Source organism: Pseudophryne corroboree, chromosome 6, assembly GCF_028390025.1.
Source record: "Pseudophryne corroboree isolate aPseCor3 chromosome 6, aPseCor3.hap2, whole genome shotgun sequence".
Lineage (NCBI taxonomy): Eukaryota > Metazoa > Chordata > Amphibia > Anura > Myobatrachidae > Pseudophryne > Pseudophryne corroboree.
The window spans coordinates 790,935,700-790,948,273 of record NC_086449.1 but is presented as its reverse complement, the minus strand read 5'-3'; the positions used below and the strand labels follow the sequence as shown (position 1 = coordinate 790,948,273).

Genomic DNA, 12,574 nt, shown 5'->3' with positions numbered 1-12,574 from the left:
AGAAGAGGCCTTATATAGCAGGTGCTGTCCACGCCCCACTCAGACCTCACAGACTGTGAGCACAAAAACCAGCACCGGATCCCCTGCCGTGCACAGAGCCTGTAACCACTGCACAGCAAAAGACCCGAACCGGAGTATCAGCTGCGCTCAGGTTACTCTGCTAGCACTTGTCTCCCGGTTGCCTTGACGACGTGGCAGCACAGGGCAGGAGACCCTAACAAGCGGCACCTAATGGAAGTGCCGCTTTCACAGGGGCGTGCTGTCAGCTCACATGAAAGCACGCCCCTGTCCCTGAGGAAGCTGCGAAAGGGCAGTGGGCAGGATCGGCCTTGTCATTACTTTTGAGGGTGCCCCATTAGTTGTTTGCACCCTACCTAGACGCTCTCTCTCTGTAATCTACACCACCGTTCGGACTTTGTGACAGGGGGGGATCTCTTCAGGTGCTGGGAGCCCCGCTGGCTGAGAGAGCTCTCTTGCAACGAGTGACCACTGCTGAGTCTGCCTGGCCGCAGGAGAAAGGATCTCTGTGAGGAAGGGTGCATGTCTGCTGGGCCGGTTTACACTGTGAGTGTGTGCAGGGCCAGATGGCCGCTACCGCGATCGGTGCTCTGATCGGGTAGTGGTCACTGGTCCTTCTTTAGTAACAGGTCACAGTACAATGGATTCGAGAGGGCTGCTCTGCATGCTCTGCCCCAGCTCCCCCACGGGACTCCAGCAGCAGCAGCGTCCAGTAACAGGAAGCCGAGTAGGGGACTCCCATACAGGGAAACGCTACACAGGTGCCCATAAGTCTCTCCACAATGTAAAGTTATATTTTAACTATAGGAGTTGTGGGGTCAGATGCAGCCCCTCCTCCCCCCATTTGCCATGACACTGTGTTTCAGGCCTGTACTCTGTCTCCGGGGCTCCTCCCCTCCCCCTGTGCAGCAGCGTTACACAGCACCTCCCCCCTTCCTCTGCAGAGCAGGATGCTGTTCCACTTCCTGATCCTGACAAGAGAGTGTGCAATAGGAAGGAGCAGGTTGGTGTTTCATGTATGGGCATAGGTAATGGATTCAGGGGAGAGGGGCTGATATGTGATTTCCTCCCTCTGTAGTGTATTGTTCTTCTGTCTGACTGTCCCTTCCTTCTATCTCTGTTACTCTATGCCACCTGTCTCTTTCCTCTGTGTGTCTCTTTCCACCATCCTCTCACATCCTCTGTCTAGCTGCCTGTCTGTCTGTCTCTTTTTCCTCTGTGTATCTCTTTCCACCATCCTCTGCCTGTCTCTTTCCTCTATGTGTCTCTTTCCACCATCATCTCACATCCTCTGTCTGCCTGTCTGTCTCTTTCCACCGTCCTCTCACATCCTCTGTCTGTTTGTCTGTCTGTCTCTTTCCTCTGTGTGTATCTTTACACCATCCTCTCACATCCTCTGCCTGTCTGTCTCTTTCCTATGTGTCTCTTTCCACCATCCTCTCACATCCTAGGTCTGTCTGTCTCTTTTCCTCTGTGTGTCTCTTTCCACTATCCTCTCACATCCTCTCACATCCTCTGCCTGTCTCTTTCCTCTGTGTGTCTCTCTCCACCATCCTCTCGCATACTCTGTCTGCATGTCTGTCTCTTTCCTCTGTGTGCCTCTTTCCTCCACCCTCTCACATCCTCTGTCTGTCTACATGTCTGTCTCTTTCCTCTGTGTGTCTCTTTCACCATCCTCTAACATCCTCTGTCTGTCTGCCTGTCTGTCTCTTTCCTCTGTGTGTCTCTTTCCACCATTCTCTCACATCCTCTGTCTCTCTGTCTGTCTCTTTCCTCTCCACCATCCTCTCACATCCTCTGTCTGTCTGCCTGTCTGTCTTTTTCCACCATCCTCTCACATCCCCTGTCTGCCTGCCTGTCTCTGACAGCAGGGAGGGATTTGGAAAGATCCCTCACCTACCCAAGCTGACGAATCAGCGACATCGGCGGTAACTGGCATCGGCTTGGTGATGGTAGCAGGTATTAGCTTGACGGCGGTAGGGGTCATCAGCAGGATGCAGAGAACATTATGCCTGCAGTGCCTCACCAGCCACTGGCCTCACTGCACGCCACTGCTGTGTGGGGTCCTGAGGACCGAGTTTGAGAACCTGTGGAATAACCTACAAGAGGCTTTTGCATTGCAGCCCATTTATCACATATTTACCATCATGTGAATTTATTTTGATTTCTAGTTTAAAAAACAATATGGAAAAACTGGATCTTGCATATGCAGGTTTATAAAGTGAGCAAAGCAGCAGTTAATTGTCAATATGAGTGTTAACCATTACATACGCTTCTTGCAGTGACGCGATGGAACTGCATCTAAATAACTACTAATGAGAATGAAACCTTAAATTATCTTTCAGTTATGAAATTTTACACATAATCAGTGATAGTTCAGGTATTGGCATTCACACAACAATCAATGAGCCTGAAAGGGATGTGATTTAGTTAAGATTGGTTTAAATATTCTATGTAGTAGGTATTCCTGCATTATGTATTGACGGTGTGCTTTCTTTTATTATCTTGGATTGTCTGCAGATTGAGAGAGTGGAATTACAGTAGAATAACTTTACAAAGGAATGTAAGAAAATTAGGTTCTGATAATACTGTACGTTATAAATTAGTTAATTCCAGTCAAAAATTCCAGCCTACACATATGCTGCCCGGTCTTGTCCACTCTGGGAGCCAGTGGCAGCAAATGTCAGAGTACCTTGTGTGATTGTACAGCTTGTCCACTGTGTGTGATTGTACAGCTTGTCCACTGTGTGTGATTGTACAGCTTGTCCACTTCTCAAGACAGCCCTGCTTATGATCTACATTAGAACAAATCTATATTTAGATCTGTTCTATAATCTGTTAGCACTTTGTAATTTACCTACATTACTATGCAATTTTTGAATGTTCTATTTTGCTTTCCATCCAACTGCCTATACAACTTCAATATCCTGTTCCTAAATAGGTTTGTCAGCTTTGGGCATGTCCCCCTTTCTTAACAACATACCCACGCCCCCATATGTAACATTTTTCCTGGGGAAAACATACTTCTGCTTGATACAAACCAACAGATGGCACTTCTTGACATAAAACAAAGATGAGAGTGTTTGACATTATAGGAGACAGTCTAAGAAATTACTGCATTAAATACGCAGAGCTTGAGTATTTAATGCTGCACCAGACTGAATGGCTGATGTTTTTGTCTAATCAGGTGTCATCTCTATAACACCTGCTATCCATAGGAGAGTTTTATTGCCAATCAGGTGCATCCTCCATGCACCAAAGCTTTCTGTTCCTCCTCCTGCAATCCAACAGTTGCTCTTATGTCTAGGAAAATCGAGCTTAATTTCAAACACTGCACCAAACCCTTGTTGGCAAGATAAATAGAAAGTTTAATCTATTGCAGTTGATTGCTTCTTATTCAAGTATCCTGATTGCACATCTGTTATTTGTGGTCAACTTTTTATTTGTACAGTATTTTTGATGATGTTGCTTTTATTTACCTCTTGCTGTGTCTACATTTGTATCTTTTCTGTGTCCAGAGGTGGATCTTTCTACTAGTCAATGTGCGCATGGGTAGAAGGGGGGGAGGAGGGGTACTCATTTTATATACTCATTCATTTTTTCTTTCTTTCATACCTGTGCTTTATTACTTAAGTAACTTGCATACCTCTTGCGCTATTTTATAAACTTGCCGCATGCAATCAAAGAAAGACCACAAAAGCCCTTTGATTGGTTCTTGACTTAAGAAAGATTTTTTACTGTGTAATTTTAGATCAAAAAAGATGAACAGCAGTGAATTAAAAATTAACACTACTTCACTTTTTTCACAAGTGTACAAAAAAGAAAAAAAAGTATGGGTTTACATTCAACAGTTTAGGTCAACTATAACTGATAGTAGAGTTTGCATTCACATACACAAGCACAGAATAAATATATGTTGGGCTTTCATAGGAGCATAGGGCATACATACCGTACTTATTTCCACATCAGTGTGAGTATAATTGGCATTTCATGTACTTCTCGTAAGACAGGTAATCACCAAAATCCATATGCGACGCACAATAAATTGTCATACAGTATAGCATCTGCAATGGTCCTTCACACATTTTGGACATGTTCCGGTGATGTTAGTGAACTTAGAGTGCTTGTTTAAGTCTTTTTTTGTTCTTTTACAAATATTATTTACACATGCAACAGCTGGCCACATTGTGATCTGTGAGTGGTGGGTGAGCAGTACTATACACATGATACAGGCAATTTCCGTAATGTGGTTAGTAGACAGGTTGCCCTATTTTATGCAAAAGAGCTATTTGTACCATTCACAAATATATAGTATATTATACAAATGTTTTGAGAAAAGTAATTGTTTTGGAAAAGGCTCTCACCAAGGGATACCTTTAATTGTTTTCTTTTTGTTGTTGTTTTTTTGCTGTCTTCATCACTTTTTAATTTTTTAATTACTTCCCCTCCAAAAATCAAAGTATCGATGCAGAAAGCATAGATTTGATCAAAGTGATAAGTTCTACTTAGCTACACAGCAAGAGCATATACAGCATTGAATGACTTACTGTAAATCACCTAGCTTTAATATACAGTATTGTGAATGTTACAAAATGGCTTTTTAATGTATCAACTTGTATTCTACATTTATTTTCTCTCTTAGATCTATGCGGCCAAAAGCATTAAATCAAATATTTGTTTCACTGGTCCAACTTGCACCAGACAGATCAAAGCATAAATATGAGTAGTAGCAATGGCTTGCAACATGGAGCTAGCATACTTGTACTGAACTTGTTCAATTGTCTCCAACAAGATACATCTCATAACGTTGTGTAAAAATTATAAATTGTATAAGGCTTTTGCAATTTATTGAACTGTAGTCCAAGAAATATTTACAATGTATTCATAATATATATATATATATATATTTTAAACATTTGCTCTTTAATATTTTGGATAGTAAGTTTTATAATGAGTTGTCACTGCAGCTATTGCTCTGCATGAAAAAGCTTAGCAAATGACAAAGATCTATTTGTAACTAGTGACAAACGGGTCTAAGGATAATGTGTATTGGGGCACACACATAATATTAACAAAACTCTCCACAATTTTGTATTTAAATATATTGGAAAATCTAAGCTTATTTTAAATTATGCACATTACAATGTACTGTTTACACGGATTATGTTCAATATCCCAACTGTCGGGATTCTGGCAGCCGAAATACAGATGCCGGAATCCCGACACCCGTTAGAACACCTACACCGGAATACAGAAAACATCAGGATCCCGACAATGGACTCCCGACATCCGGGATACCGGAGGTAAGTGTAGCTGGGAGGTTAGGGTTAGGCTGCAGAGTGGGGGGTTTTGCTTTAGCCACCACCTTGGGAGGCTAGGGTTAGGCTGCTGGGGTAGGAAGGTTAGGGTGAGGCTGCTGCCAGGGGGCTAGGCTTAGGCACCACTGGGGGGATAGGGGTTAGGTTTAAGCACCGATGTCAGTATACTGACCACCGGCATCCCGTATACCGGGATTTTATACCAAACCCGTTTACTGTACATTACAATGTACAGTACTTAGTCAGCCCTATCAGGTCCCTAATATGAATGGGACCATTACATAAAACATGTGGAAACTATGTGTAACAGGCCCTTAAGTAATGATAAATAGGCCCGTAGTGTTAAAGAGAGCACATTTCTTTTGAGTTATGCACTCTTTAAAAAAAATGTGTTAACTAACAAATTATTTTTAAAATGTAAACAACTGTCGAAAAATTATTTGTTTTCTGCATGCATTATTTTTATGGATTTTCAATGATTACTTTATTTACCGACTGTAGTTCAAGCCATTTTGTATAACCGAAGGTACATACAGTAAGAACAGAAATAAATGTGTTGGTAATGTACATTTACTCCATTGATTCCTGAGGAATTACTGTACATACAGTAGCTCGTATACAAACTTAGATCAATGCATTAAAATGTTATTGAGAGTCTGGTAAAAACATAATAGCTAAGTTCTTGATATATATGTAGTCAATATTAGATATACAACAATAAAGAGATATTTTCTACACCTGCAATTTATTTTCCATATTTTGACTATTATTATTGTTTACCCACCTTTTAGAATATTTGCTTACTATTGATTTATCATATTTTGTAACTTATTTCTGCTCAGATTTACTGTACCACTGATATGTGGCTGAAATCTACCCTTACATGTTGTCCCATAGGTGACTAGAGACAATTGATTTTCTATACAATACACATGAACTATTTACAAAGACATTGGCCTTAAACGTTTCTTAATATATTATATGCACAAACTGTCACTGTGTTCTTTGGATGTGAGAGACAACTGCTGGGCATCATATGATTAAACATTTGACATAATAAAGCTTTAAGACATAATCTGGTAAATAATATAGACAGACTGTATAGGTTTTCAGGCTTGAATCTTGAAGTCTTTTTGTTCATAGGAAGGTGCATTAACAATAGGAAGAATATTACGAGTTGCTACATTATTTATTACAAAAAAATGTGGTAATAATAATTGGCTTCATTATCCTTTCATTGATCGTTGTTGTCAGTTGGATTATTTCCTTTGTCTTGATTCTTGTTCCCCTTCTTCTTCTTCTTTTTCTTCTTTGTCTCTTCCTTTTTCCCGAAGGTTATAAAGTTACTTTTATGACCTTGGGCTGATGGCTGATCCTGGCGGATCGAAATGATGGCTGGGGATCCTGGGATAATAAAATTCTCCGGAAAATCGGGTGGTATTTGTGGCACTGGTTGTTTTGGATTCCCAGGTCCATACTTGAAGGTCCAGCTGTTGCAGTTCACACCAGCTCCTACAGGGGGAGACACTTCTCCTCCTTCGGGTTCTGCAACAGTTAAGAAAAATATTTAAATATTATGAAATCATTATAATTACTACATAAAAGTAAAGTCCACATTCATTTCCTTTTATTTCAGGGATCCTAACTTGGGAATACCGGATTTCAGCTTCCTATGAGTATATTTACTAAGAAATAGGGTGTCAAAGCTGACAAAAGTCAGCGACCGATAGTTTTAAAATGGCAATAGGATTAAGGGTGACATGTACTAAGCAGTGATAAAAGTGGAGAAGGGAGCCAGTGCAGAAGTTGCTCATTGCAACCAATCAGCTGCTCTGTATACTTTTAAAGTATGCAAACTAGAAATTTTACATCAGTGCTGGTTGGTTGCATTGAGCAACTTCTCCACTGGCTCACTTCTCCACTTTTATCACTGCTTAGTACATGTCCCCCTTAATGCTCAACAAGCCTGGTTTAGTATTTATTCCTATTTCAGTTTTTAAAATGATCAGTCAAATCAATTGATGATTGGTGGCTTTAAAACCTGCTAGAGTTCAAAATATTTTTAGTACTCCAACCTAATAGATTATAAACAGAGGTACAGTATGGGTGAGACCAAAGCTGATTTAAACTTTTTAAGATAAATAGTTTACTGTGGGACTTTTTTAAAACTCTTTAGCAGCGAGGTTAGGTTCCCCAGCCACACAGCTGCCTCTCAAAGAACAAGTGGTAAACAGGTGGTACACAGAAATGTAGGGCTTCATGTGGAGGAGACAAAAACTAAAATGTAATCATTGTGAACCAACTAGCTTGTAGAATTTTCACATTTTAACTTGCTTAGTATCTCTGGATTCATAAATGATATGCAATAAAACCAAATTGTATCTGCAGTGGAGCCAAAACGATATAGTAACAGTGGGAAATAGCTTTCGTATCAATTATAGTTGCTTTAAGGAAATGTGCAAACCAAAATATTGGCAAGATTTAACAATTATCATTTACTTCAATAATTATACACTGTTTATTATGATTATGACTTTCCATTATAGAACTCTCTCTGGCTGCAATAGTGTTCAAAGAGTAATTCTTGCATGTTATATATATATATATATATATATATATATATATAGTGTATGTATGTAGACATACAATGCATGATAGGGTTATAACGTAAAAACATTTTCCATTTTGCATGTTTCATTTTCTCATTGGTTATCAAGAAGTATAAATTTGGTAAGTCTGATCTCTGATTACCAATAAATACTATGGAGTCAATTTACTAAAGCTTCTAAAAATTAAAAGTGGTGATGTTGCCCATAGCAATCAGATTCTGTCTATCATTTCTTTATTGCATGCTAGAAAATTATATGATTGGTTGATATTGGCAACATCACCACTTTTCATTTTCAGAAGCTTTAGTAAATGTACCCCTATGTTGGGTCAAATAAACAGCATTAAAGCTTTTTCTTAAATAAATAGCGTTAAAAGATAAATACAAAAAAAGGGGAAAAAGTTCCTGCGCACTGGAAAGGGTATATAGCACACCTTATTTGGTGTGATTAAAACCTTAACCAATTTTTCTAATTATATGTAAGTTGATTTTTCTATCAGACAGATCTCTCCACGTTTAATATGTATAAGTACAGATATTTCTCCTAAATTCTGGAGGAAATGTATAGACCACCTTATTCAGGGTTTTTAAATTTTAACATCCGTCTTATTTATCGCAGAAAATGTACAACAAAAGAAAAAGTCTCGTGATAATATCATGAAATGTATAAAGTCCAATCAAAGTCCAATAATCCGGATCAAAGAAAAAGCAATAAGTCTCTTATCTGGTATCCTTCTTAATGTTTGTAGTAAGTCGTCCCCACCGTATATGAGGTGCTCTTGGCTGCCCAGGACCTGGTGAAGGTACAGCTCTATAGGGGGAGCTTCACAAATACCCTTGTATGCTATTTACTGTGCCTTCCTGGAAGGTCATTTGTGGTACGCATTTTAAGTGTAAAATATTGTTTTTTGAATAAATTTGTAGAAGTCATATACGGTGGGGACTTTTTCTTTTGTTGTACATTTTCTGCGATAAATAAGACGGATGTTAAAATTTAAAAACCCTGAATAAGGTGGTCTATACATTTCCTCCAGAATTCAGGAGAAATATCTGTACTTATACATATTAAACGTGGAGAGATCTGTCTGATAGAAAAATCAACTTACATATAATTAGAAAAATTGGTTAAGGTTTTAATCACACCAAATAAGGTGTGCTATATACCCTTTCCAGTGCGCAGGAACTTTTTCCCCTTTTTTTGTATTGTTCTTTTGTGATTGGTGTAGTCACTTAAAAGTTCCAGCAGCCAGTTTACTAGCAAGGATCGCAGGTGGTACCATTGTCTCTTTAGCGTTAAAAGATAGCCTATAAGTTATACAATTATAAAATTAATTTTTTTGCTACACAATTCATAGCTACATCTAAGAAACCCAAAGTGCAATCAATTAACTTCAAAACTATTAATTGGAATCAATGTGTTTCAATTTATCAGGAAATATTGCAAAATATAAACACTTAATTATGAAGTTAAAAGGACATAAAGAACATGCAAACAGACAATGCACACAAAAAATCAACAATAATGGGAAGTTAAAGGGTAAATATTCAAGAACTGAAATCTGTACTGGAGCAATGTCAAGTCTATTTTAAAGAATATGGCATTATTCTATAAGTGTATGTTTTTATTAATTAACAAAAGGTTGTACAGTTGTTGTATTTATCTGTGGCAAGTAAACTGGATCATTAGTTCCATGATCAAAAACATAAAGGATTGGTGAATACTTGCTATACTGTAGCCAGAACAGGCAGGGCCACCCCTCACCTTCTGCTCCTCCTGCAGTCCCCACAACTTTCTGTTCTGGACACTAGTTGATACTCCCGGGACAAGACTGTAGAACACCAGGTTGCACCCCTAGGCATGACCGCAGCGGGTATTACCACAGCAGCAGTACAGGGATAGTTTCTGGACCAGGCAGCCATAGAAGGACAGCATCGGCAGTATTTTAAATTTGGAGCCAATCAGAGCTCACGGACCGGCAGCCAATCAGGAGCTGCTGCTGCAAATTCAAAATGCCGCCAGTGCTCCTCTATGGCAGTCTGCGGTGTGCTACAATCCACACTGCTGCCATGCAGTGGTTATGGCCTGGGAATGGAGTCCCGGCAGTCCCCCCCTGATGGACTGTGTGGAGTTTGTATATTCTCCCAGTACTTTGGTGGGTTTCCTCCAGGTACTCTGGTTTCCTCTCACAATCCAAATGTATACTGGTAGGTTAATTGGCTCCCAACAAAATGAACCCTAGTGTGTGTGTGTGTGTGTGTGTGTGTGTGTGTGTGTGTGTGTGTGTGTGTGTGTGTGTGTGTGTGTGTGTGTGTGTGTGTGTGTGTGTGTGTGTAGTAGGGAATATAGACTGTAAGCTCCACTAGGGCAGGGACTGATGTGAATGGCCAAAATATTCTCTGTAAATCGCTACAGAATATGTGTGCGCTATATAAATAACTGGTAATAAAATAATAATAAACTAGTTTTCCTCTTTTGCAGTTATCAAGGGCATATGGTTCTAGAATTAAAAGCACAAAGCTCTGTAATTAATATTATGATGCAATGAATTACAGAAGCTCACATGTAAACTGTTACATTTTCAGTAATGGAAAGAAGGACACAGCAAATCCTAATCCTAACACACAAGAGTTAACCAGATTCGCTTATGAGCTGAGCTTTATCTCCCTTTTCAGGAAATTAAACTTCTGTCTGGTCTACCACAGAACATTGCAGATATTTATCTGTAAATTGAAGCAGTATTTATATAACCATACAGCTGATTCTCATAGGTCTAATAAAATCCTTGTCAAAACCTATTGATGTCATACCGAGCATAATAACATTTAAAGGGTAACTCGCTTCCTGAGCACAACATGTGCTACATAACACACAATAGCAATGTGAAAGTTGTGCTGCTGAATAAATGCATTAAACTAAGATTTTAGTGATTCATTTGCTAGCTTCATCGGCTACGGTAACTGTATTGCTTTGCAAAAAAAAAATGCCTCGATAAGATGGGCAAATATGCCAACATCACTTTAGCTATCACCGATTAACACAAAATATTCAGGGGCCTATTTATTAACATTATTTTTTACTAAAATAATGTGAAAAAGGGTGTTTTCTGTTTTCACACCCTTTTCACATTATTTTAGTATCACTCAAATGTATTAAAGGGCTTTTGGAGCAGTTCTTGTGAAAAACTGCTCCAAACTCTTTAATTGTAATTTTTTTTAGTAACCCACATCACATTTCCCATACTTATAATTGGAAATGTGATATGGCTGAATTTAAAAAAATAAATAAATGTAAAAAAACACAGCAGTATCCCCTGTGATATTAACGCCAGTTCAGGCTGGCGTAATCACAGGACAGCACTACAATATGCAGACTTTTGCACAGCTTTCTCTGCCCCATGGCAGAGAAAGCTGTGCGGGACCCGGCCAGTGTGATCAGCTCATACCCTCCAACATGACCCGCCCCACTAGGTACAAAATGCTCTGTTTCAGGACTTCCCTCTTAATTTATTATTGCCATCACCTGTGAAGAAACAGCTTTCTTATCATTTAACTAGTTCAACACAGGTGATGGAAATCATAAACCCTAATGGGGCGGGTCATGTTGGAGGGTCTGTCAGCTATGTGTGTCCGATGGACACACAAGCTGATCACTGGTAAAAAAAAAAAGAAAAACATACTTACCAATCCTAGGAACTGGGGATCTGTGCTCCGGGTCCTCCATGTGCTGTACTGTGGCCCCTGTGCAATAAAGTGATGCTGCAAAGCCATACCTCCCAACATGACCCTCTCCAGGAGGGACAGAATGCTCTGCTCCTGGACTTTACTCTTAATGTATGATTGCCATCACCTGTGCTGAGCCTGAAACACCTTTCTTATCCATTAACCTGTTCAATACAAGTGCCAGCAATCATAAATGAAGAGAAAAGTCCAGAAGCAGAGCAGTGTGTCCCTCCTGGAGAGGGTCATGTAGGGAGGCATGCAGAAGCAGGATCCAGTGCATGGCAGCCTCCTGGAGCAGCGGACATCGGCTCCTGGGACTGGTAAATATAAATCTCGGGGAGGACTTTTGCAATGCAGGGGTAGTTGTGACGGGAGGGGGGGGGGGCGTCCCGGCGGCAGCGGCGTGTGTGCAGCAGGACATCAGGGTATTTTTTAAGAAAAATACCCCGATGATGCTGTGGGGAGGCACCGCAGGGACAAAACGTTCTTGCAAGCTCTGTCCCTGCATGCGATAATTAATACCTCCATGCGCTGTACTCAATTATCACATTGCGAGTTTGGTGGACATTATCACACCACATCCAGATCATCAGATGCGGATGGTGATAAAATGGCCCCTCAGTGTTTTACTGTTTTCTTTAGTATTTAGTGACACTTGGGTTTTTGCTTTAACGCAGGTTCCAAGATTACATTTAGGTGCAGATTTATTGTATTAAGCCTGGAGGAGTGATAAAGTGGAAGGTGATAAGGCACCAGCAAATCATATTTCAAACTCAGCCTGCAATTTGACAGTTAGGAACTGATTGGCTGGTGTGTTATCACCTTCCACTTTATAACTTCTCCAGACCTAATACATCTTCTCCTTAATTCCTTCCGGTGACAGCTAATAGTCAACTTGGGCAAATGGTCC

General features: G+C 39.9%; 1 protein-coding gene across 13 annotated transcripts in view; it reads right to left on the bottom strand.

The window, feature by feature from the left end:
* Window positions 1-3,721: 3,721 nt before the first annotated feature.
* The window catches only part of LOC134933536 (protocadherin alpha-C2-like), a 349,525-nt gene continuing 340,672 nt past the window's right edge, over window positions 3,722-12,574 (bottom strand). For 11 of the 13 annotated variants that reach the window (XM_063928797.1, XM_063928798.1, XM_063928801.1 and 8 more), the window contains exon 4: window positions 3,722-6,881. In XM_063928797.1, coding sequence (XP_063784867.1) covers window positions 6,571-6,881 — 311 coding nt within the window. In that variant the 3' untranslated portion in view covers window positions 3,722-6,570. The remainder of the gene's footprint in view (window positions 6,882-12,574) is intronic. The other 2 variants (XM_063928808.1, XM_063928806.1) reach the window with 1 other exon arrangement.